The sequence below is a fragment of the Cebus imitator genome, unplaced genomic scaffold (genome assembly GCF_001604975.1).
Source record: "Cebus imitator isolate Cc_AM_T3 unplaced genomic scaffold, Cebus_imitator-1.0 Scaffold42, whole genome shotgun sequence".
Classification (NCBI taxonomy): domain Eukaryota; kingdom Metazoa; phylum Chordata; class Mammalia; order Primates; family Cebidae; genus Cebus; species Cebus imitator.
In genome coordinates, this window is record NW_016107357.1 from 11360822 (window position 1) to 11386424 (window position 25603).

The 25603-nt window shown below is 48.5% G+C and overlaps 1 protein-coding gene and 1 pseudogene across 1 annotated transcript in view; one reads left to right on the forward strand and one right to left on the reverse strand.

Annotated features, from left to right (window-relative positions):
• The window catches only part of GALNT2 (polypeptide N-acetylgalactosaminyltransferase 2), a 223383-nt gene extending 197940 nt beyond the window's left edge, over positions 1–25443 (forward strand). Inside the window, exons 12-16 of the mRNA XM_017526501.2 lie at positions 6580–6672; positions 6929–7012; positions 9115–9241; positions 18899–19018; positions 22546–25443. Of these exons, the coding sequence (XP_017381990.1) occupies positions 6580–6672; positions 6929–7012; positions 9115–9241; positions 18899–19018; positions 22546–22701 (580 nt within the window). The 3' untranslated portion in view covers positions 22702–25443. The remainder of the gene's footprint in view (positions 1–6579; positions 6673–6928; positions 7013–9114; positions 9242–18898; positions 19019–22545) is intronic.
• On the reverse strand, positions 9780–10666 carry LOC108302776 (annotated as a pseudogene).
• Positions 25444–25603: the final 160 nt, after the last annotated feature.

The following is a 25603-nucleotide window of genomic DNA, read 5'->3' on the forward strand; positions in this document are numbered from 1 at the left end:
CACACACACACACACACACACACACACACACACACACACACACACACATATATATATATATACATAAAACCATCTGAGGTACAATCAAAAGCAACATTGTCTTACTCCATTTTATGCAGCTCTAACCAAATACCACCAACTGGGTAATTTAAAATGAACAGAAATTTATTGGTTCATAGTTCTGGAGGCTGAGAAGTCCAAGATCAAGGTTTGCTGGCGTCTGGCAAGGGCCTTCTTAAGGAGGCATTACATGGCAGGAGGGCAGCGAGCGGCCAGGAAAGAGCAAGGGAGGCCAAATTCTCCCTTTTATGATAGCATCAATTCCACCCATAAAGGTGGAGCCCTCATGGCACAGTCACTTCCTAAAGGTCACCTCTTAAAGGCCTCACCTCTTATGACTGTTACAATGCCAATTAAAGTTTAACGTGAGTTCTGGAGGGGACAAACATTCAAACCATAGCAGATATTAAAGTCAAGCTGTACTAAATTTGTATACCACAAGACATCATGATATAGAGACATGGTTCTTGATAGACAGTAGATATGTTTCAGTAAACATGAAGATGCCAACTGAAGGACTTTCTGAAAGAATAGCAAATAGCCATTCTGCAATAGCAAATAGCCAAGTATTCTCCTAGGGAATTCTCTTACATGCTAAAGACAGAACAGTGTACAAATCAGTCCTCAGGGAGATTGCCTTCTCTTGATCGTAGACAGTGAAACACACAGCTAAATAAGATAATTTCAAACAGTAGTAAATGCTGTCAAGAAGGTAAAATGCAGTCATTTTATCTTCTTCATAGCATTTATTACTATTTGATTAGGACAGGCAGAAGGAGAGGTTTGCATGGTTGAGAGAACCCTTAAGGAGGTGGTATGTGAGTTCAGACTTGAAAGGTGGGAGGAGGTCACCCTGGGACCCCGAGGAACCAGACTCCCTGCAGGAGGAGCAGATCCAGGCTGCTGAGGAAAGAGTGCATTTGGCATATCAGCAAAATGGAAGCCAAGGGTAGCTGGAACCTAGAGAGTGAGAGGACAGTGCACAGGGCCAGAAGAGCTAGACAGGCCCAGGCCATGCACCTTTGCAGGTCATGGGAAACTTTGGATGTTACTTGATTCAGGAGGAAACCATTGGGTTTCAGCAGGTGTCCAATGTCTGTTTTATGCTTTGGAAAGGTCCATGTGACTGCCGGGCAGAGTGGCAAGGAGGTGACACTATGGTGAAACAATGGTACAAGTGTCCCTTCCACTCTTGGAGCCAGAACAAGGGGTCTGTGAGCACTGTTGCAGTAGCCTAGGCAGAGATGTGGTACAGTCATGCACCTATAACAGCATTTCAGTCAGTGGCAGTAGTCCCTTAAGATTCTAATATTGTGTGTTTACTCTGCCTTTTCTGTGCTTAGATACACAAATGCTTACCATTGTGTTACAGTTTCCTCTAGCATTCAGGACAGCCATGTGCTCTACAGGTTTGTAGCCTAGAAGCAATATGGTGTACCATGCAGCCTAGGTGTGTAGTAGCCTACACCATCTAGGTTTGTGTAAGTACACTCTGTGATGTTCGAATGATGACAAAATTGCCTAAGGGTGCATTTTTCAGATTGTATCCCTGTCACTAAGCAGCACATGGCTGTACCTGGAGCAGGTGTGTAGCAGTGGAGATGGTTCAGATCCAGCTCCATGGTGAGGCAGGCAGTTATTTACTAATAGGGTGACAGAGAGAAGGTTGGTAGAGCAGGGAATTAATTTAGGGTGATGCCTGGGAGCTTTTTACACAGCTGTGCTGGTGTACTGTCCCCACTGAAATAGGGAAAGCCTTCAGGTGGGTGTGCGTGTGGGCGTGGGCATGGAGATTGCTAGCTTATGTTTTGTCTAATTTTTTTTTTCTTGAGACCGAGTCCTGCTCTGTCGCCCAGGCTGGAGTGCAGTGGTGTGATCTCGGTTCACTGAAAACACCACCTCCCGGGGTTCAAGAGATTCTCAGCCTCTGGAATGGCTGGGATTACAGGCATGTGCCACCATGCCTGGCTAATTTCAGTTTTTAGTAGAGACAGGGTTTCACTATGTTGGTCAGGCTGTTCTCAAACTCCCGACCTCAGATGATTCGACCACCCTGGCCTCCCAAAGTGCTGGGTTTACAGGCGTGAGCCACTGTGCTCAGCCTTTTTTAAACTTTTTTAAAATGCAAATTATACAATACACATATTATACAGGAGTCAAATTATTAGCACGGGGAATCTGATTTCTGAAAAAACTTTTAATAAGCCAAAATAGCAAATAATGCTTCTGATCAAATTATCTTCTCTCAAAAAGTATGTTTCTTCACAAATGTCGAAACTTCATTTTTGTTCTTTATTAAAAACAAAAATATGATCTTATACAATAAGCTTTACAAAATCAAACAAAAATGTGCATATATGTGCTTTTTCCTGGGGCAACATGAGATTCTTTGTATAGACATATCAAACACCCCACATCAATGCCATTGATAGCTACCAGCAAACAGTGGATTTCAGAAACAGTATGTTAAAGTACTCAAGACATTGCACCCTTTGTTAGAAGAGAAACTTTTTCAATTGTATTTCACTGCCCAGGAGCCTGTATTCTCGAGATTTGGAAAATAAGTTGACCCAGGGTTTCATTATTTTGGGGCTGCATGGACCTGATTAAAAAGCCCTGCTGTGGGCCAGGCTCAGTGACTTATGCCTGTGGTCCCAGCACTTTGGGAGTCCGAGGCAGGCAGATCACAAGGTCAAGAGTTCGAGACCAGCCTGGCCAACATGGTGAAACCCTGTCTCTACTAAGAATACAAAAATTACCAGGCATGGTGGTGTGTGCCTGTAATCCCAGCTACTCAGGAGGCTGAGGCAAGAGAATTGCTTGAATCCAGGAGGCAGAGGTTGGAGTGAGCCAAGATCACCCCACTGCACTCCAGCCTGGACAACAGAGCAAGACTCCATCTTGGGAAAGAAAAAAAAAGCCCTGCTGTTGACCTTCAGCCAGGCTGCCCTTTACCTTAGTCAACTCATCTGAAAGATAAGGAAGTGGAATAATATGACTGTATTTCTGAGATCTCTTTCCAGTTGCACATTCTCTTAATCTTTTATACAGGTTGAGTATCTTTTATCCAAAATGCTCGAGACCAGAAATATTTCAGAGTTTTTATTTTTTCAGAATTTGGAATATTTACATGCACTACATAATGAGATATCTTGGGGGTGGGATCTAAGTCAAAATACAAAATTTGTTTGTTTTATATATATACCCTCTACACATAGCCTGATATTACTTTAATACAATACTTTTCATAATTTTGTACATAAAACAAAGTTTGTGTCTATTAAACCATCAGAAAGCAAAGGCATCACTGTGACCCCCCACTGGGTTCGTCTTGCTCACTGCCCAGGTGAAGGTGACTTACCAAGATGGGAATTGCAATAGAGAAAGAGTTTAATTCACACAGAGCTGGCTAAGCTGGAGACTGGTTCTTTGTTACTTAAGTCACTCTCCCCCAAAATCTGGAGGCTAGGGTTTTTCAAGGATAATCTGGGGGGAGGTGGGGACTAGGGAATGGGTGCTGCTGATTGGATGGGGTGCAATCATAGGTGTGTGATAAATGGTTCCTGTATGTGCCGAGTCTGCTTCTGGGTGGGTCCACAGTACCAGCTAGAGATCTGGATGGACTCATCAGAAGTACAGAAGCCTGAAAAGACATCACAAAAGGCCAGCCTTAGGTTCTGCAATGGCGATGTTATCTGCAGGGGTAATTGGGGAAGTTGCAGATCTTGTGGCTAATTTATTAGTCCAACAAAGGTAGTCCGATACCCAGACAGTAAGAGGGTTTGTTTTGGGAAAGAGCTGTTACCATCTTTGTTTTAAAGTTAAACTATAAACTAAGTTTCTCCCAAAGTTAGTTCTGCCTATGCCCAGGAATGAACAAAGCGCAGTTTAGACGTTAGTGGTTAGATGGAGTCAGTCAGGTCAGATCCCTTAAACTGTCAGCTTTCTCATTGTTAATTTTTTTTGCAAAGGCAGTTTCATCAGTATCCCATGTTGGTGCTCAGAAAGTTTTGGATGTTAGGTCATTTTGGATTAGGGATGCTCAACTTGTATGACTTAATGTGTAAGTATTTTGCTGTCTCAATACTTGTAAATACCTGCAAAAGCAAGGAGGGCCTGGACAAAAGTGAGCCTCCCTAGGTGCCAGTGTATCTGCAACACCGAGAAGACTGTTGGCGGTAGGTACCAAATAAGTACCTGAATGAACCAGTAGATAAATGAAGAAAAGGAACTAGCACTGAGCAGCACATGGAGGTCATTCTTTGAGGCTACCTAGATATCCTTTTCTGTTACGAAGACAGAAAAGAGTTGCTTTGCAATTAGAAATTTTTAGGTGACTTAATCACTTCAGACCATGAGTGATTTGAAAACAGTGTGGCTAGAGTTCATAAAACCTTTAAACCATTAAGGCTGAAAGGAACCTAGAACATTCTTAAATCCTTTCGTATCCCTGTTGGGGAAATCAGGTGCCAGATGTTATAAGTATTTAAGTTAAAAACTGGTTAAAAACTGGCTAGGCATAGGTTAAGGCATAGGTCACTTAGCAAGACCCCAAAACCCCACTAAGAATATTTAGTGGCTTTTCTGAGAAATGACATGTATAATCCAACATCCCTCAGCATTTTAAGTACTCATTGATGTATCTATATGTTTTTTTAATAGAAAGCAAAAATTCATCAGTCTCATCACCAAACTAATTGTGCCATAGCAGTCTCATAATTTGATGAATTCATCTGTCAGTATCTCTGTCTCTCTCTCTCTCTCTTGTTTTCTCACTGGCTTTCCTTCTCCCTCTACATACATATCCACTATGTGAAATTCTGCAAACTTTTATTTTCCCACAAGTCCAGGACATCATTTATGTCAACATGTAAGATACACACTCGTGTTTTTAGTGGTCACAGAATATTCCATTTGATTCCTTCCTCATATTGAGACATACAGTTTCTCTCTTTTTTTGCTATTATAAGCGAAGCTGAAGTGAGCGTATTTTCACATGTATATTTCATTCCTAGTTGATTGTTTCCTTGAGATAAATTTCTAGAGGTATTGCTGCTGGGTTAGAGAATGAGTGCATTCATATTGTCTTATCTGTCTGTTGAATGGCAATAAAGTAACAGTCCATATCCCACTTTACTAAAATAGTAAAGTATATACATCACCTTATATGAAAGATGTAGGCCCCATACCGAAATTACTTTAATAATGGCAGCTCAGATCAGTTGAAAGGTTCACCATTTTAAGGAGTTATTTTAAAAGGCAAGCATTGTCTCCTTACTGTATTTATTTTGGAAGAACATAATGCCTTCTATATGGTGCCCTTAAGGAAGCCTAGCTATAGCTGGAAGTGGGAGCCCACCTTATAGCCAAGACCAGAATACGATAGCAAAGAGGTTTGCTGTGTGCATGCTACTTCATGAATGCTTTCAAATAATTCTTGGCAAGATTTGCTGCTAATACCTATGCAGATGGTAGCCTTTAATGCATATGAGACATTCAAGAGTAGCTTGTCCCAGGGGCTATGTTTATGGCAAATCATGGTTCTCTCCATGAGAATTAAGCACATGGTTTTCATTCCTTCTAGAAAAGCCTACTGCACTGCACACAGACACGGGGGACATGGGGCATGGAACTACCACCCCTTCATATCACTATTTCTAGTCCAAATATAGCAGTCTCTCTGCTCAGCCCTGCAGCAAAGAAAATAATTTTCCCAGGAACTCTTTTTTTTTTGAGACAGAGTCCTACTCTGTCGCCCAGGCTGGAGTGCAGTGGTGCAACCTTGCAACCTCTTGGCTCACTGCAACCTCTGACTCCTGGATTTTAAGCAATTCTCTTGCCTCAGCCTCCCAAGTAACTGGGTTTATAGGCAACCACCACCACAACCGGCTAATTTTTTTAATTTTTTAGTAGAGATGAGGTTTCACCATGTTGGTCAGGCTGGTCTCAAACTCCTGACCTCAGGTGATCCGCCCACCTTGGCCTCCCAAAGTGCTGGGATTATAGGCATGAGCCACCACGTTTGGCCCCCAGGAACTCTTATGTAGTCTGCACTTTTGCACAGAGCTGTCTGGTAGTGCCGTAGCCGTGACGGGAAAGGCCATGGCACCCAGGATCTCCTGGCTGCTCCCTGTGGCCCCAGCCCTGTGTGGACATGTGATGTGAGAACTGTTACAGAGTAACCTTCTTTTGCCCTTCTTTATGATACAGCCCCCAGTCCTTTCTTTAAAATACCTACTTGTACTGTAATTTCAACTTTGCCTTTTGCTTTTTGACTATCTGCATGACAAGAAAGCCATTCCGATGGTTCAGTAAGCACCCGCTGAGGCTGGCTCCCCACAGATCCGGCTCGGGGTGCCGGTGGGAACAGCCCATCCTCTGCCGTGTGCTGTGATCCCAGCTGGAGCTGCTGCACAGCCAGAGAGAGCCGCCCTAGTCACACTCCAGCAGACAGGTGCAAATGGACTGATGCAGACAGAAAGAAAGTAAATCACACCTCAAGATTTATTTTCTTTGTAGTAACACCCGCCGGGCAGCAGAGGTCTGGATGGATGAATACAAAAATTTCTATTATGCAGCAGTGCCTTCCGCCAGAAACGTTCCTTATGGAAAGTAAGTGGCAGCCCTGCCTTCTCACACTTACTGGGGTTTCTTGGGGTGTGGGGGTGGGAGGTAAGGGGCTGCCATCAGGGTTGAGGGCAGCCACCCAGGTGCCAAGGCGGGAAGGGGTTGTGGGCACAGGGGCATGGACAATCCACACCATGCCACCTGCTCCAACCCTGTTCTCCTCAGCAGATTTTCAAGTTTGATGTAGAAAGCCCATCTATTCCTAAAATTTATAAAGGAACCTTATTTCTCTCTTCTCCAGTATTCAGAGCAGACTGGAGCTTAGGAAGAAACTTAGCTGCAAGCCTTTCAAATGGTACCTTGAAAATGTCTATCCAGAGTTAAGGTAAGTGCCCAGGGATCTGGGGTTTCACTTTGTAAGGGGTTAGAAGCCAGTAAGGCCAGAGAAGCAGCAGAGGGGAAATGGAGGTTGCACAGCAGGCTTGACGCTGGGTGCCTGGGCCCAATGAGAGCCTGTGGTCTCACCCCGTGGTGTGGACCTGAGAATCTGCTCCCTGCATCGGCCTGCTGCTTTCTGTCCTGCAGAGCTGCCCTCCCATGCTTCAGAGTCGCAGAGGCAATCCGGGCTTCACTTTATTTTTGGCTTGTTCCCCACTGGTAAGGTGATGGGCTGGGTGACCCAGAGGACTAGTGTCTGACAGGCTCTTCGAGTGACTGGGAGCGATCCCCAGCCTCCACAAGTGTGTGCTGTCTGCGCCCAACCCCCCAAGGCCGAGTGCCTTCGCCCGCCTCTGATCTGCAGCGCTTACCCTTGCTTCTCCTATGGGCCCACAGATAATGGCCCCAGCTAGGCTTGGAGCATGGGGACCTGACCACGTGCCTCCCTCCTCCCAGCTGGGTTAATCACATGTGAAACAGTAGTAATAATGCCACTGCCCTGCATTCCTCGGAGAATTCATGACAAAAATACCTTGCCGTGCATTATTTCCACACCTGGCCTCTTGTTTTAAGTGAATTCGAGCTCCCCTTCCAGAGGGACCCACTGATAACCTCGTGAGAAGACCTATAGATCCACTGGCGTGGGGGAGCCATCTGCACTTCATCTTCTTAAAGAGACTGTCAGGCAGGTCATGCCGTAATGTGGCACATTGCTTATTCCAAATATTCCCAGAGCATTTTACAGCAGCTCACATATCTCCAGCTCAGTGCCTGCGCACGCAAGGCTTGCCATCGTTATCTTTCTGCTAACGGCATCTTCCCAGCCCCTGTCACGGAGATTTGTTGGACAGTTAGGTAATGTGGGCTCTCTGCGTCGCTCCTGTGTGCTCACTTGGCTCTTTGGAACTGTTTCCTCTGCTTTTCAAGTAACATGTGAGGCGCAGGTGGCCCATGTCCCCCAGGAGGAGAGCAGGAGAGAACACAACGTCCTCCTCCCTCGGATCCCTGCAGCACCGCACAGCTTTTGCTGGGGATTAAGAGCACGATGGTCACTGGTGCTAGACCGCTGGTTGTCATCTCTCCGCCAGCCAAAGAGGGGCCTCACTTCAGTGGATTTTAGCCCAACCGTGGCACTCACTTTGCTTTTTCAGTCACAGTTAACTGAAAAAGCAGTCAGCTTGGCAGATAAGAGTTCCAAACAGAGTAACATTAAGTGCAGTTTCTCACAGAGGCCACCCATGGTTTGTAGTGATGCTGGGCCCTGCACCCACTGAAGACCACATCTCAGGCACTGAGCATCATACCAGCTGGCAAAGCTGCCTCCCCTGCCTGTGGGGGGTGAGGGAGACACCAGCCTCGTGTTTTGTATCTGTACTATCACCACTATTTACTGAGTGCTTCCTACGAGCCAGGCACGAGGCTGCATGCTTTACACAAAATGTTTTACATAACACTTGTTGCAGACCTGGGTAGCCGGTACCATACCAAAGGGCAAATCAAGCTTCAGAGAAATTGAGTCTTGCCTGAAAGATCACACAGCCAGCACCTGGCAGAGGCAGACTGAGGTTCGGATCTGGTTCTGAAGCGCATTGTTCTTCCTGTGGCTGTGGCTTTGTTCACATCAGGCCACGTGACAAGTCCACTCACCTTTCCTATCTTTACTGGATAACGCTCACATCCTAAGAGCATTGGAAAGTTCAAGGCAACAGGATCTGACCACATTGATTTTCTAAATGACTTCCAGTAGGACTAACATTGAAGAGTACCAGGAGCTTTTCCTTCCTTTCAAAAAAAAAAAAAAAAGTCCTGATATGGAATGTAAAGAATACATCCCCAGCATACAGTCTTAAAGTGTTGGAAGTCCGGAGCCTGGAAGAAATGCTGTGTCCCTGACCTACACTGCCTGTGGTAGGAAGGGGCACGATGCCTGGTCACTGGGCCATTCTCTCATTCCTGGCATCTATTGTGAAGCCACAGAGCAAAGGGGTTGGTGGACAGTAGCTGGTGGTCATGTGCATTTAAGCAAGTGATTCTCACGTTGTTTTTCAGGGTTCCAGACCATCAGGATATAGCTTTTGGGGCCTTGCAGCAGGGAACTAACTGCCTCGACACTTTGGGACACTTTGCTGATGGTGTGGTTGGAGTTTATGAATGTCACAATGCTGGGGGAAACCAGGTATGTGCATGGGGAAGCCAGGTCACCTGCAGGCCCAGAAAGAGCAGGAGTCGGGGGGTCCTGAGGTTAGACCTCCCAGCTGCCCCCTTTCGTCTGGGATGGGTGATGTCTGTGAGGAAGCGCCTGGCCCCTGCTGGCCACAGCCTCTTCGGCAACCAGCCCCAGGGCCAGATAGGATGTCACACACTTTGACTGATGCATCAGCTCTGTCATCAGCTTTGGACCAGGCTCTCTGCTGCAGTGGCAAGAGTGCGCTGGTCACAGTTGCTGCTGCAGGGCCTTGGTCTTCTTCCTGCCAGGTCTGTCCTCTCGGCCATGTTCTCTCACCCCCAAAGCACCCATTCTGCCTCTACATCTGGCCCCAGAATATGATGTCTGCACCTGCCTGGTGTCCCTGTTTTAAACAGTTTCTTAACTGTGGGCACTAAGGTGGCTACTAGTGGTAGCCCCTGCCTGTTAGATAATAATAGATTAAGATTGAAGATATTCAGTGTTAGTTGCTTCAGTTGGACACATACACATCTTTTTTTTTTTTTTCTTTTTTTTTTTTGCAATGTTAATTCACTTTATTTTTCCTATATAAAAACCCTATGTTGTGGCCACAGCTGGAGCTTGCGTCCTCTGCACAGAGACTTTGGTGTGGGTCTTGACGAGGTGGTCTGTGAATTCCTGATAGGGAGACTTGGTGAATACAGTCTCCTTCCAGAGATCGGGGGTCAGGTAGCTGTAAGTCTTAGAGATGGCATCAAACGTGGCCTTGGCGAAGTTGCCCAAGGTGGCAGTGCAGCCCCCAGCTGAGGTGTGGCAGTCATCGATACATCATGAGCAGCTTCTTGGGCACAGATGCTGAGACAATGCCAGTGCCCCTGGGCGCAGGGAGGAGGCCCCAGCACAGAGCCACAGCGGCCTGTCACCTTGCAAGGGACCGTGTGGGGCTTGCCGATCTTGTTCCCCCAGTAGCCTCTGCGCATGGGGACAATGGAGAGCTTGGCCAGGATGATGCCCCACGGATGGCAGTGGCCACCTCCTTGGAACACTTAACACCCAAACCGATGTGACCATTTTAGTCCCCAGTAGCAACAAACACCTTGAACCTGGTGCACTGGCCACCTGGGTCTGCTTCTGCACCGGCATAATCTTCAAAACCTCATCCTTGAGAGAGGCCCCCAGGAAAAAGTCAATGATCTCAGATTCCTTGATGGGCAGAGAGAAGAGATAGATCTCCTCCAGAGGTTTAATCTTCATGCCTTTGACCAGGCGGCCCAACTTGGTGACAGGCATCCACTCCTTATCCTTGGCTTTGCCTCCGCGAGCTCCGCAGCCTCGGCCCCGGCCCCAGATATCACTGCCGAAACCTCCGCGGAAGCCACCAGGCCCCCCCGCCCCTGCTGCACCGGCGTCATCCACCATTTGGTGTTTTATCAGAGAAGAAGCACACACCTTTTTTAAAGGCATTAAAACCCACTACCCTCTCCCGTCATCACAAAGGAGAGACAAAATGAAGGCTTGATGGGCGCAGCTGAGACTTCTAATTCTAAAAACAGTTTTCCCATGAGATAATAACGGATTGGATAAAATGTGAGCTTCATGCACAAAAGGGCTTGGGTGATTCTGTGTACTCTTACCCCTTCCCGAAAACTTGCCTGGCACCAAGAAAGCCTGCAGTTTTTAAAAGGGCACTTTAATTCTGTGTATGTATCCTAAATGTATTGATTCCCTAACTTTCCTTAACTGAAAGTATTTTTGAAAGTGGGCATGTACTTTTGTGTAAAGCTGGGTGCTCCTCCCACGTGTGTCCAGTTAGAACGCAATCCCTAAATACCTTGACTCCTTTATTCACTTGGTGATGTGGTTTTAGCAGTCACTTGCAATGGCCTGGACATTCTAAATTAGAAAAGACAGGGGAACCTGCCTGCCTGGGGCTTGACTGAGCCAGTCCCCATCCAGCAGAGGGCATGGGGCAAGTAGCCAGGGCCTGTCCCAGGTTTCCGTAAATCTCCAGCCCCAGCCCCCTTAACTAGAAGATACTTGGCTTTGATGAGTTGGAAAATAAGAGCGAGCCTCATATTCTCATGTGGTTTTGATGGAGTTGATCCTGCATTCTCTTTATCAGCGTCAGCAATGTCAGTGATTTGGAATAGCTCAATGTGATACTGTGTTTGGGTAAGAGCCGATGGGTCAGGTTTGCCGACAGGTGTGAGTGTGCTTCCAGTGAGTGCCTATGCACATCACACACACACACACACACACACACACACACACACACACACACAAACGTACATATCTCGTCACATTCTCACATACCAGCTGTCTTCTCATGATGCCCAGGTTCATTCCCCTTCTCTTATGCACACACGTCTAGACTCAGGCGCTGCTGCTTTTTTCTTTTTCTCTATTACTCAGATACAGAGCTTGTTTTGCTCTCTGTTTCATGTACATGACTTCATATCATTGGTCTCTGTCCTTTTGGCAAATATTGATGGAGGGTCTTCTACTTGGTGGTACTGTTTTGCTAGAGAAAGGGATTAGAAGGCAAACAAAACAATCCCTTGCCTTCAAGAAACACAGTTTAGCAGAGGGTTAGTAACCTGTAGGTTATGAAACAGAGGCCACAGAGGCACCCACTCACCTCTGTGCTGTCCAGGTGGCTGTGCCTCCTGCTATTCCGGCTGCCCTCGCCTCCATGTTTAATCACTAGGCTGATCCTTCTGCCACGTGGCAGGACTGCATGCCATTCCCAGGCTCCCAGGCCCTGGCCTCTGTGTGTAGCCTCTGGGCTGTGAGAACACTCCCTGGGGAGCAGGCTTCAGGTGTGGGCGCACGCACAAGCCAGCCTTTGGCTGTAGCCTGATGGACCAGTTGTAGGTATTTCACACTATAGCAGGTGGACCCCCATGGGTACTCATTCCGGCCCAGCCAATGTCAGAAGTCACCTGGAGGGAGGAACCCATACAGAGGAGGGAAGAACAAAGAGAGTAGAAGTGACGCTGGTGAAAGGAGGAGCCAGTTAGTATTGGGTGAGCGGGCAGAGGCGTAGGGGAAGGTGCCATCCCCACCGTGTCCATGCCTCTGTGCCCTTGTAGCTCTTCCATCTAAGACCCTGTCATTAACTGTGTTCTTAGTCACTGCTGGGAAGCAGGGGGCACAGGGGACTCACTCAGAGGCCATGCAGGGTGCCATGCGGCACTGCTGTGGTTCCCACTGTGGTCCAGGCATGATTGGTGGAGGCATCTCCTAGGCTGTGTTCCTTCTACATTGATCACAGTGCATTTCTTTCCACGGTTTGGGCTTTATTTTTGAGGTGTGGAAAGCAGTGAGCATAGGGAGAGATGTTTTATGTATTTCCATCTAGAACCATAGTGAAAGTCCACCAAAATGCCCTCAGAAAAGCAGAGTTCGTGAGGAAGGGGAAAATGATGGGTCTCATTCTCAGCAAGGTGTGTTTCAGCTAAGCCAGAAAGATGGTGCTTCAGGGCTTGGTCACACAGCATTAATGCAGATTTCACCAAATGCAGAAATGTAGATAATTCATGTGGGGCTGGGCGAAGCTTCCCTCTGGCCTGTGGATGACAGAACAGAGCAGGTACCCGCCCAGGTTCCGTATGGTCTGGGTGTGGGGCCTCTAGTGATTCCTTGCTGGCCTCACCATCATGTTTAATTGCTGGAGTTCCCCTCTGTCACTCTGCAGTGTTCTGATGATTCAGGGAAGGTTGGAAAGGTCAGTCCTTTCTGTGTCAGCGCCTCTGCTGGAAAGCCACACGCCTTATGCTGCAGCACATTCAACAGAAGCCTGTGTCCAGTCCCCGCCCGAGGGAGTTGGTCATCAGAGTCTCTAGCCCCAGCTTCATCCCCCTTGTATCAGCCTCTGTGACTGGCTCATCCCCTCAGCGTTGCCCCTTAATTAGTGCACAGCTAGTAACACCAGACAGAGTCCAGGCCCTGTGGAAGCAGCAGGTCTGCGGGAGCCAGACTTCTCCTGTGCAGCTGCTGCCTATGACCGCCCTCACCTACCCCCAGGAGGATAGCCTGTGTCCACAGCCTTCAGGGCTGTGGCCCTTGCCCCCCCACCCCGATCCTGCCCAGTAGAGGGGCTCCAGCATTCCTCTCTGCACAGTCGGGGTGCTGAGCAGAGGCACAGTGCCGAGGGCAGCTACAGCGCAGACCTTTGACACAGAGCCCCCGCTCCTCACCTCAGCACAGACTTCAGGGATCAGCAAAGGGCTGCGCCAAGGAATCAACAAGATGGGACCTGCAGGGCGCTTCTCCCACTCTGCTTGTTCTTTTCCTTTTTGCTATCGTGCAGCCATTACTGTTCTCACACACAGTAAGAAGTGTGAGTTCATAATATTTAAGAAATAAATATCTCTCTTCCTTTCCAGCAATAAGTGCTAACTCTGCCCACTCTCAGTCCTCCTCTGATGGCTGCATGCTGGGATTTACAGAGAACTGTTTTTTTTTTTTTTTTTTTTTTTTTTTTTTTTTTTTTTTTTTTTTTTTTTTTTTTTTTTTTTTTTTTTTTTTTTTTTTTTTGAGACGGAGTTTTGCTGTCACCCAGGCTGGAGTGCGGTGGTGCAGTTTCGGCTCACTACTACCTCCACCTCCAGGTTCAAGTGATTCTCCTGCCTCAGCCTCCCAAGTAGCAGCAATTATAGGCACGCGCCACCACGCGTGGCTAATTTTTTTATTTTTAGTAGAGACAGGTTTCACTGTGTTGGCCAGGCTGATCTCTAACTCCTGACCTCAAGTGATCCGCCTACCTTGGCCTCCCAAAGTGCTGGGGTTACAGGCATGAGCCACCACACCTGGTCTGCCCAGAGAACTTTTGCAAAATGCTGATGCCAGGTGCTATGCCCAGAGAGCCTGATCTAATTTGTCTAGGGTCAGAAAGCACCAGATCTTTAAGAGCTACCAAGTGATTCTAAATGAGGATTTGTCCTGGTGCAGTGGCACACACCTGTAGTTTCAGCACTTTAGAAGGTCAAGGTAGGAGGATTACTTGAGGCCAGGAGTTCAAGACCGGGCTGGACAACATAGGGAGCCTCTGTCTCTACAAAAAAAAAATAGCCAGGTGTGATGGCCTGTGCCTATAGTCCAGGCTACTCAGGAGGCCAAGATGGGAGGATTGCCAAAGCCCAAGAGGTCAAGGCTGTCATGAACCATGATTGCACCACTGCACTCCAGCCTGAACAGCAGAGTGTGACCATGTTTCTAAAATAATATCAAATAAATTAGGGCTGGTCGTGGTGGCTCTCCCCTATAATCCCAGCACTTTGGGTGGCCAAGGCAGGTGACTCATGTGATCCGGAATTCGAGACCAGCCTGGACAAGATGGTAAAACCTCGTCTCTGCTAAAATACAAAAATTAGCTGGGCATGGTGGCGGGCACCTGTAATCCCAGCTACTCAGGAGGCTGAGGCAGAATCGCCTGAACCCAGGAGGCAGAGTTGCGGTGAGCCAAGATCACGCCACTGTGCTCCAGCCGGGGCAAGAGTGTGAGACTCTGCCTCAAATAAATAAATCAAAATTTAAAAAGATAAATCAGGAGGTGAGGAGCAAGGGTTTTCTAGTGGAAAGATGGCCACATCAGCAGATGCGATGTGACGTGAGACGGCATGACGTGATGCATGTTGCACACTCAGCTGGGAGTGCCTTCTCCGTAGGCCCGTCTGGGGCCAGTGGGCTACTGTCTAATCAGTGCTTACCCACAGAACCATGTGCTACGATGGGGCTGCTCTAGGTCTGCCATTCAGTATATCAGTCGCATTATGCCAGCTGGACACTTGAAGTATGACTAGTGTGAATTAAAAGTTTCATTTCATTTCATTCTGATGAATCTAAATGTAAATGGCCCCGTGTACCCTGTGGCTAGCCCATTAGATAGTGCGGCTCAGATGTTCCAGCTCGCAAACCCACTGTGCATGAGTCCTCCCTGAACTGACAGAAAGGGATGCTTTTTTGCATAGTGTGTGACACGGATGAGAAATGAAACAGTAATAATATTTCCTAACTGAAAATAAGGCCCGGTGCTTTGGAAGAGTGAGGTTTGTTATCTGGTTTCCGGCTGAGCCTTGGCAGACACACAGGAAATGAGAAAATTAATGGCCGTGCCTTTTAAGAGTGGCAGCTCAAAAAAGCATTTCTTAAATATTTATGAACTTTATTTTACAAATTCAGATAATTGAAATGCAGCAGCAGAACAAAACGGCAACTAGCTCTGTTGTTTGCCCAGCTGAATTAGCGTTTCTGCAATCCTGCCTAAAGTCTGCTTTACAGTCATTAGGCACACAGTAGCAAGGAGGTTATAGAAACATTCAGACGTGCTCTTTAACTGGGTGTCAGCAGAGCCTCCAGCCTCCGCCAACACCTGCTGCCAAGGACAGTCTGGAACCCTTCTCCATACCAGCCTCGTCCCCTCGCTCAGGACTGTCACCGTGGGTGGGCATCTCTGTGTGCCATAGTTTCACACGTCCTGGTGGTGTCCCTGGCACCTGTGAGTGAGTGCAGGGATGGAACGATGTGCTTCTTCCTGGCCCTCTCCATCCTGAACACCATCTGCATACAGGAAACACGGCTTCCTCTCTGTACTCCACACCTCCAATACTTCTGTGACCCAGTGAATGGGAAAAAACAGACTGCTTCTCCTTTATACACACACAAAACTTCTCACCTCTGACACCAGCTGTGTGGGCTTTTCCCCCACACCAAGTAGTTCTCCAATTCTCAGATCCTCTGCAGACACTAACTGTCCTACGCGTCAATTCCGTTCTGACACCGTCTGCCCAGAGTTAGCACAGATCCCATGGGTTAAGGGCTTCATCCCACAAGATGCTCCCACTTCAGATGGCAGTCACAAGCCCAGGTTGTCACCTGTGCTGCTGTCTGACTGTAAATCAGGGCTGCCACCACCTTGCCTTGGGTTCATTCATTTGCAAAAACAGTTCATAGAACTCAGGGAAACAGTTTACTTACTGGTTTACCTGTTTATTATGAAAGACTACAAGCCAGGAGGAGCCAGACAGAAGGGATGCATAGCGCACGGTGTGGGGGTAGGTGCTGGAGCATCCATGCCCTCTCCAGGTGTCCGGCAACCACATCCTGGAGTGCAGGGACTTGGACAGAGGCCTCATCATGTGGGCATGATCTCCAGCTCCTCTCCCCTTCTGGAGGATAGGGTGGTGGGGGACTGAGAGTTCCAGGCTTCTCATCGTGGCCTGGTCTTTCTGGTGACCAGCCCCATCCAGGAGCCCATTAGAGTCGCCTCATTAGAACAAAAGACACTCCCATCACCCGAGAAATTCCAAGGGATTAGGAGCCATCTGTCTGGAGCCAGGTCAAAGACCAAACACTGGAATGAAAGATGCTCCTGAAACCCCTGTGGCTCAGGAAATGACAAGGGTTTTAGGAGCCTTGTATTTGTGCCAGAAACAGGGGCAAAGACCAAATAATTATTTTTATGATGTCACACTGTCCTAGAGTGTTGGTGGTATGGAGTGCCTGTGTGTGTTTGGAAGAGCTGGCTGGAACTCACCCGTGTGGAAAGACAGCATCATAGAATGTTGGCATTCAACTCGGGGTTGGGTGGCCTTCCCTAGAGAACACAGCTGGCAGGGGTGGGTGGGTCAGGGCTCCCTGCACCCTGTGTTTGGGTGCTGCAGTGCACGGGCCAAGCAGGTACTTCAACTCTAGGACTCTTCAGAGCCTTTAATAGACTGTGAATTTCCAAGAAATAAACGCAGCACGAAGTCTGTTTCCCAAATTTAGTTGACCTAGAATCCATTTTTCATAGAATTCCTCATGGAGTAGAATGTGAGGAACACTAATTAAAAGGTGAGGAAATGGAAGCCCTGGGAAGTGAGCAGGCTTGCCCAAGTCTCCCCTCTTTAGGGGAGGAGGAAGTCTTCAGACAGGTGAAGGTCACTTCTCCTAGACTGGCGTCTGTGCCTCTGTTTCCCCTCTGCTGATGCTGAGAGCTGGAGATGGTGCATTCCACCTGGAGACAGAGTCTTGGACTGTCCCCCAGGCTGGAATGCAGTGGCACAGTCACGGCTCACTGCAGCCTCGCCTCACAGATTCAAGTGATCCTTCCACCTCAGCCTCCCACATAGCTGGGACCACAGAAGTGCACTGCCACACCTGGCCAACTTATTTTTTATTTTGAGTACAAACAAGGCCTCTCTGTGTTGCCTAGGCTGATATCTAACTCCTGGCCTTACACAGTTCTCCCACCTTGGCCCCCACAGTGCAGGGATTATAGGCCTGAGCCACGGTACCCAGCTGAATCTTCAGCTTTTAATGTTCTTCTAATGACGGACTATTTGTTCCAACACGATGTAGATACTAGACAGTGAGGCTTTCTTAAAGACTGTTTGTTCCTTTCCTTACCTCTCTTTCCAAGAATTGAAAAAAGAAAAAGTGTCCTTCATAGCACATAATAGTGCCTGAGGTTGCAGAGATATTTATGTGTCTTTCATTTTCCCTACTAGAAAGTGAGCCCGGCTCTGTGAGAGCGCTTGTTTCATGCAGGTGTGCAGCAGGTGGCATGGGACAGACCAATGGAAAGAGACGGAGAGAGAGAGGGGAGGCCCCTGCAGTGTACCAGGGCTTAGGGTGGAAGGGGAAGGAAGTGGATAGTGAGTCCCTGTGGAGTTTTAAACAGGAAGGGGCCTGGCTGCCTCTGGATATTAAGGGGCATTCATTCCTTTGAGCGGGGCAACTGGAGAGTGCTGGTAGAAGCTTCACCTTCCTGTCCCTGCCGTGGCCCCACCTGGAACAGGCTCCAGCCTCCTCTGCCACCTGGGACCATACCCACCCCTTCTCTGTTTTGTCTCATTTAGTATCCAAAATGGTTGTTTGCTCACCCTGTGGCAGCCCTTGGCTGGTGTGTGTATATACATATATGTGTGTGTTTCTGTTTTTAACATCATGGGCATGTTATTTAAACACTCTCTAGCCCAGTTTTCTCATCTATAAAATGAGAAGAATAATAGCCCTCATGGAGCTGTTGTATAAAGGACTTAAAATAATGCTTGGCACATGGCACCCAATTAAATATAGCTGTAGTGTGTGTGAAGAAATTCATAGATCTATTCCTCCAGTTTTCAGAGAGCTTCATGAGCATCCATAGATCAGTTAGTGTTCACTTAGGAGGCTATACACGATACATTTTGCTTAAATATGCAATGTGTTATTTACTACAATCCACATTCATCTATGCTGTTTGCAGGCCACGCCTGCATGAGGCCGGAGTCATTCCAAATAGTGTGGGTGGACCAGGTGCCCTGACTGGCCATCTGGTGTATAACCAAGTTTGTGCCGAAGTTTTTACATCTCACATTGAATTACAGAATAATGAACAAGGCAGTCTAACTTGCATTTGGGGCTAAAATAGTTAATAGTTTCATCTTAGTTACTAAGGTCCTCAAAGGACTTGTGCACGTCACTCAGCCAACTTAGTGCTCTGTTGTGAGGTTGTCCCACGTCTCCAGTGTTATAAATTTGCCCTTAGGCAGAAAGTAATTCTTTCATTCTCAGTTGGCTCAGGGATTCTGAATCTAAGCTCCGATGTGTGACCCTTTTCCTTCTGGAGCCCTCGTCAGTGCCACTTCGTTCCTTTCACAGCCCTGTGCTGAGCATGCCGACTTCTGGTTTTTGTTCCAGGAATGGGCCTTGACGAAGGAGAAGTCGGTGAAGCACATGGATTTGTGCCTTACTGTGGTGGACCGGGCACCAGGCTCTCTTATAAAGCTGCAGGGCTGCCGAGAAAATGACAGCAGACAGGTATGGCATGCAGGCACCCGTGGGTGCCCGTGATTGACCCAGACTGGGGCAGCCACATCCTGCACCCTCTTGCTCTGCGCTGCCTCTCGAAGCATCCATCTTTGCAAGTACTTATGTGTTCATTTACATCACTGAATAATGTCTAGCTGCCCTGTTGGACTTAAGCCACAGACCCTAACGTTGCTTATTCCTGATTATATTCTCATTCTCCTACCCATGCCACTGAATATTTTAAAGAGAAATTAGATACTTTTGTTTATTCATCAAATACTTGCTATTTAAATTTACAAAAATTCTAAATGATTAATGTTCAAATGGATAGTACTCGATACACACATAATGCAAGTGTGTGTGTATGTGTATATATGTGTGTGTATCTATGTATACACACCACATATACACATATATACATACACACCATATATGCGTGCGTGCACACACACACACACACACAGTTTCTTTAAACATTTCAAAATGGACTTTATTGCTGCCTTGTAAGCGGATTTTCTCTGACATATTCCCTTGTGGCAGCTTGTAGGTGTATCCTTTGTCAAGGCATGGAGTAATAGGTAGTGTCAGGAACAGCAATGCAAACACAAAAGGCCTTCCTAGCATGCCTATACTTGGAGTGCCTGCCCCTGTTCTGTAAGAACAGCCGCTCCTTAGAGATAGATGGGATGTAGAGAAACTTGAGGCACAGAGCCTACTGGAGCCAAGAGCCTAAGCCAGCTTCTGGTCCAATCCTAATTTCACAGCACAGAAAGCTGAGGCTCAGAAAGTCATTGCCTCCACCCTGGAGTCATCTGGGAAGACCAGGGCCAAGACCGGGTCTCCTTTTCAGACCCCAGTTGTCAGGGAGATGCTTGCAGAGGGCCGTCTGTCTCCAAACCCCTGTGCCCAGCTCTAGGTGCCCCTCCTTCCCTGCTTTGCAGAGTCCCAGCATGTCTTGGCAGTGGGAGCCCCCCTCTAGGGCTCTGCTCATAATCCACATCTCCAAATGTCCATCTGTGTTGACGACCTGATGCCAAAATGTGTAAGGGAGTGTCTGTTAAGCCAGAGAAGGCTGCCTTCGCTTGGACCCAACCACCTAGAATTCAGCAAGGCTTGCATCTGCTGAGCCAAGTATCGGGTGATCCTCAGACACATTCCTCTGGGATGTAACAGAGCAGAGATGTCTTTGGATGTAATGGAGTGATAAAGTGATGACTTTAGTTGAAACCTTTTCTAAAAACACATAGTTGCGTCGATATTGCTTGATTTCAAGAATTGACAGGTGTTCCTGCTTCAGTCCCAGTTTTGGGGAACCATAACTGACATGGCTTAGGACCTTCGTGAAGCATGAAAAGACATATAAATAATCAATTTTTTTGGATGCATGTCGTGTATAAATGGGGATCTGTTAAGTTTTGGACCCCAATACTTGGGCCATTATAGAGGATGTAGGGGCTGCTTCAGTAGAATCTAGCTGACTCAAAAATCTGCTCTGCATCCCCCACCAGCCCACAATCCCATCAGACAGACAGTATCAGAGCCCAGGAGGCCACCTTTGTGAGATGAACCTGGGGTTTGGTTATTGTTTTTCTGAGGTTCCTCATTTAGCTGATGCTTTGACAGATGACAGGCAGAGTCCCTCCAGTGGCCAGAATCAGATTCCATTCATTCCGCATTCTTTGTTGAGAAGATTCCTGGCCGCTCAGAATGACAGGGCATCCTCAATACACAGTTTACATGACAATGGAGAAAAACAGCATGAGGGGTGATTGACAGCAACAAGGGAGCCGGAAATGAAAGAGGAAATGATGGGCACTTAGCAAAAGCCTCCCCTGGCTCCTCTGATGGCACTGCCTTTCCCTGTTGGTAAGAACTCCAGGTGAGCAGGTGGACAGAAGTAAGGAAGGCAGGCTCCAGGTGACAGCATGCTTGTGGTGTTTCGAGAAGGTCGGTCCCTAGCACTGGGCTCCTCTGCTTCTACTGACTCCTCCCTGCGTCACTCATTGGCCCCTCAAGAGGAAGCTCATTAGCAAATTTTATCTTGGAGCTGAACTGGCTTGCCAGTTGGAATATTTGGTTTCCAAGCACACCCGTGTGTTTATATGATATGCACATTTGCAGAGTCAAAGGGGAAAGGGAGGCAAGGAGTGAGAAAATTTAATTCCGCAGTATAAAAAGGATTTGCAAGAAAATACTTAGGTGAAGGAACCTGAGTGCACACAGTATAAAAAATTAATTAGAACCACAGACTTCATTATTTGAAACGAGAGCTTTGGGGAGGACAAAAAAGTTACATTTTGCTTTTTAAAAAAACATTAGAGATTTTTTAATGAGGATTTTTCTTTTTTTTTTCTTTTTTTTAAGGGGCAGGATCTTACTCTGTTGCTTAAGGCTGGAGTGCAGGCATGTGACTGACCATAGCTCACTGCAGCCTCAAGCTCCTGTGCTCAAGCAATCCTCCCGCCTCAGCCTGCAAGGAGCTAGGACAGCAGGCGTGCACCACCATGCCCTGCTAATTTTTTTAAAAAAATATTTGTAGAGATAGGTTCTTGCTATGTTGCCCAGGCTGGTCTTGAACTCCTGGCTTCAAGTGATCTTCCTGCCTCAGCCTCCTGAATTGCCGGGATTACTGGTATGAGCCGTTGCACTCACGCTGAAAGGGGTATTTATGTTACTTCCTAAATAAAGTGAGGGCTCCTCAGATTTCCCTCAGGCTGGGTTGTGCGCTTTGATTTGTGGCTTGGTTGGTGTGTAACGGATGGGTTGGTTGAGTTTGGCTGTCAGCTTGATTTGAGCATTAGTAAAGAGGCATCATACCCTATACTTTACAAGGGACGTGTTCAGAACCCAGCAAACATTGGCCCCTGCCATACAGAGCACCAGGGGACACAAGGGTAGCAGAGGCAAGTTTGTCGTCTCCACCAAGGAGCTTGCACACCAGTAGAGAGCAGACGGCATTGAAATAGGCTCCTCAACGTTGTGTTTTGTTCACACAAGCATCTCTTTTCCTGTCATTTGGCCTGACACGGTTCCTCTGGCTCCCCAGAGCAGAAAGCCCTAAGTGGGAGCTTGGAGGTGCCCAGACCAAGTCCTCCAGGCAGGCTGCTTTCCAACAGCCAGGGGAGGAGCTGGCTCTGCTTGGTGTGGCTCCCTTCTTGGGGTGAAACATCACTGGATCAAGCTTTCTTAAAAAGGAATGCAAATTCTCCTACATCAAATCCTGTGTTAATGACGGAGGGGTGGGTGCCCCAAGCGCTGAGGATCAGAGGAGGGGACACCCACAGAAAGGATGGGGCAGGAGAGGTTCTGAATATTGAACCAAGGCAGAGGCTACATTTCCTTTCTGGGCCCCCGGCAGCATGTGTGGCCAGTTTCCTGTGGGGCTGTTGCAAGTTCCCCATCCCTTTAGATGAGAGGCTGGGGAAAAAGTGTTTCTGTGAGTTTTTAATGCAGCCAGAAGACCCTGAATTCACACGGATCTGTTTGTACTCCTTGGCTTGTGCCCACCCTCTGAGGTCTTCCCCTGTGTCTTGCAGAAATGGGAACAGATCGAGGGCAACTCCAAGCTGAGGCACGTGGGCAGCAACCTGTGCCTGGACAGTCGCACGGCCAAGAGCGGGGGCCTGAGCGTAGAGGTGTGTGGCCCCGCCCTCTCACAGCAGTGGAAGTTCTCGCTCAACCTGCAGCAGTAGGAGGGCCCGGGAGGCCCTGCCGTCCTGTCTCCTGCACCGTCAGGTGGAGTTTGGTGATCACATTATTGATTATGTTTCTTAAACTTTCCGCGAAACTAATATACCTCAGTATTCCATCATGGTCTGAAAGTCGAACTTCGGCAAGGCACGCATGACTGCGCAGACGCAGCCACAGTGAGAAGCGAGAGCTGCCCTCCTCCTCCTCTCGGTGCAGCCCAGCGGGCCCCCTTCCCCAGGCCGGGGCGCCCCTTTTCCTTCCAGCCTTCACCTCTGCCGGCTCTGCAGCTGAGTGACACCCAGCAGCGACCGGTCGGGGAGTGGTAGAAGCAACCGAATGGACAGGTGCGTGCTGAGGACAGGGCAGGAGGAGGGGGTCCACGTGCCCTGGGGGAGCCAGGAGAACTCTTGCAATCTCCATTTTCGATCCCATCGAAATCACGTCTGGTTTCCACAAAGCTGAGTCGTGTCACGTGGCAGGTTTACGGCGATAGCCCCTCTCTCTGCTCCTCCGCTCCCAAGTGTCTTCCTGGCCCGACTCCCTTCCACCTGATGTACTTGCTATATCTGAGGATGACATTTTCTATGGTGGGACACTAAATATAAAGCTCTTTAAAGAAAGAATGTACGGTCAGTTCCCTATGGTTTCTGTAAGTCATCATCATTTTGTAAATTCCCCACAAAGCTGTTCACAGCCACTGGGAGGAGGGGCCGGAGCCTGGTAGGGCCAGGTTCTCCTGGAGGGAGGAGGTGGCCTCCTTTGTTCCGTGGAGCCCGGTCAGCCAGTTGGTGCTACTGTCGTGGCCAGCTGGCGGGCTTCCTCCAGACCACCGGCCTTGGCCCCGGCATCCCTGTTGGGTGTCAGTTAGCCTGGGAGTCACTACTGTGCATCAGAACCCGCTCTGCGTGCTGTGGGTATCTGTGAACTTGGAGGGGTTACTTATTTTGACAGATATCACTTTGGGTCTTTTTACATTAAATTTCTTTTCTTTAAAGAATGTTTAAAAAAAAAAAAAAAAAAACCACCCCACAGCTCCGAAGGTGAGCCAGTGATACTGCTGTGCCCCTGGCAACAGGGCAGACCGATGGCACCAGGCAGCTGTCACATGCTAGCATTTGCCTCATTGTGATCTGAGCCCCTGCACGCTGGGCCTTCAGAATTAATGGCCAGCAGTGGCAGGGACGAGCCTCTCAGCCTGGGCACAGTCCTGGCTCGCAGCCCCGCGCACCTGCAGCCTGGGGAGCTCCAGCGAGGCAGCAAGTCCTGCCCTGCCTACAGCCCCTCCCATGCCCCACCTGGCCAAGGTGATGCTTCAGGGGGCATTGGGTAAAGAATTAGGAAGGGTCAGAACCAAACAATACCTGCTCATTTACATTGAGGATTCCTAGCAGGAGACAGGAGCCTTAGGGTCCTGTTAAATCACAGATGGTTGTGAACTGAAAGTCATAACAGGGAGAGGTGCCTGGTGCCTGCCTGCGTGCTCAGGAAAGTTCCTTGTCACCCCTGCCACTCTGTGATCAGTGCCCTGCTTCCGCCTTCACTCCTGGCTGCCTTCCCCAGCACCACACACACAGATGCTCATCTCAAAGAGTCTGGCACAGCCTGGCTGTCTGAGGCACCAGACACACACACCTGCAGGCCCCTCAGAGGGACAGCAGTGGCCTTGGAATTAGGAGCAGCCCTGGGAGGCTCTACCAGTGCCATGCTCCTCCTTGTGTCTTGTACGAAAGGGGTGGCTGTGTGTCTTCATCCCCCTCAGGAGCCCCACGGGTGTGCACTGTAGGACAGCGGCCCCAGGGTGGAAGCCTGGCTAGGGGGCTGCCGTGTAGGTCTTCCTTTCCCCCATCCCCTGCCATGTAACCAGATGTATTCTGAGTGGGCAGCGAGGCCCCACGCCGGAGTGACTCTGCACCCTTTCTTTCACGGTGGGCTCTTGGGGGAGCCTGAGGAAACTCCCTTAGGTACCCGTGCAGGTCTGTGGAAGGCAGGGCAGGGAGGTACCCGTGCAGCGCTGTGGAAGGCAGGGCAGGGAGGTACCTGTGTAGCGCTGTGGAAGGTGGGGCAGGCCCAGCACCCAAGTCCTTTTGTCACACCCTGTCACCTGCGATTACTACTACTGTTAGGAAGAAAAACATTGGTGTAAAAGAATCTGGCTGGTTTTTAAATCAGGTTTTTTGATGAGTCCTTTGTCCCCACACCTCCACCCCACCCGCACCCCCAGGTCCTCGCAACTTTCATACCATTGGGATGTGTGTACCCAGGCCCTTGTGTGGCCGTGCCTTGGGGGCAGCGTCCTGTCCCTGAGCTGGGGAGTGGCTTTGGACAGTGCGGGCATCACGAGCAGGGGTGGGATGGGGAGGGGTCCTTTGCGGTGAACTATGTTTACATGACACAGTGTGCCAAAGTGACTTACTGTGGTTGCGTTATTTTTTAGTCATCGGGACTGTCCCACCCTCCCACTCCTGTTTTTAAAACTCACGATTCTTTCCTAAGAGCCCTTCGAGCAAAGCGTGCCGAAGTTAGTTGTCTTCTCTGTGGTGGTCCTTTCTTATGTCTTCATAAAAGCTCAGATGATGGTATCTGTGAGTATGTTTTGCAAATTCAAAATATAGTTTGGTAATTTTTTTTTCCAGTTGATTTTTAAAAAGAACTGCTGTACAGAGCTTGTACTTTGTCCATTTTATAGATGGGAACCATCCTTGAAAATTGTTTAACTTAAATAAAGAGAAGATACTTTCTAGATACTGCTCTTTGCTGGACGGCGTCTGTCCTGGTGTGTGAGGGCTGGGTGGGGTGGGTATGGGGACCGGGACTGTGGTCCGTCTTCTGCACTGGCCGGCGTCTGTCCTGGTGTGTGAGGGCTGGGTGGGGTAGGTGTGGGGACCAGGACTGTGGTCCGTCTTC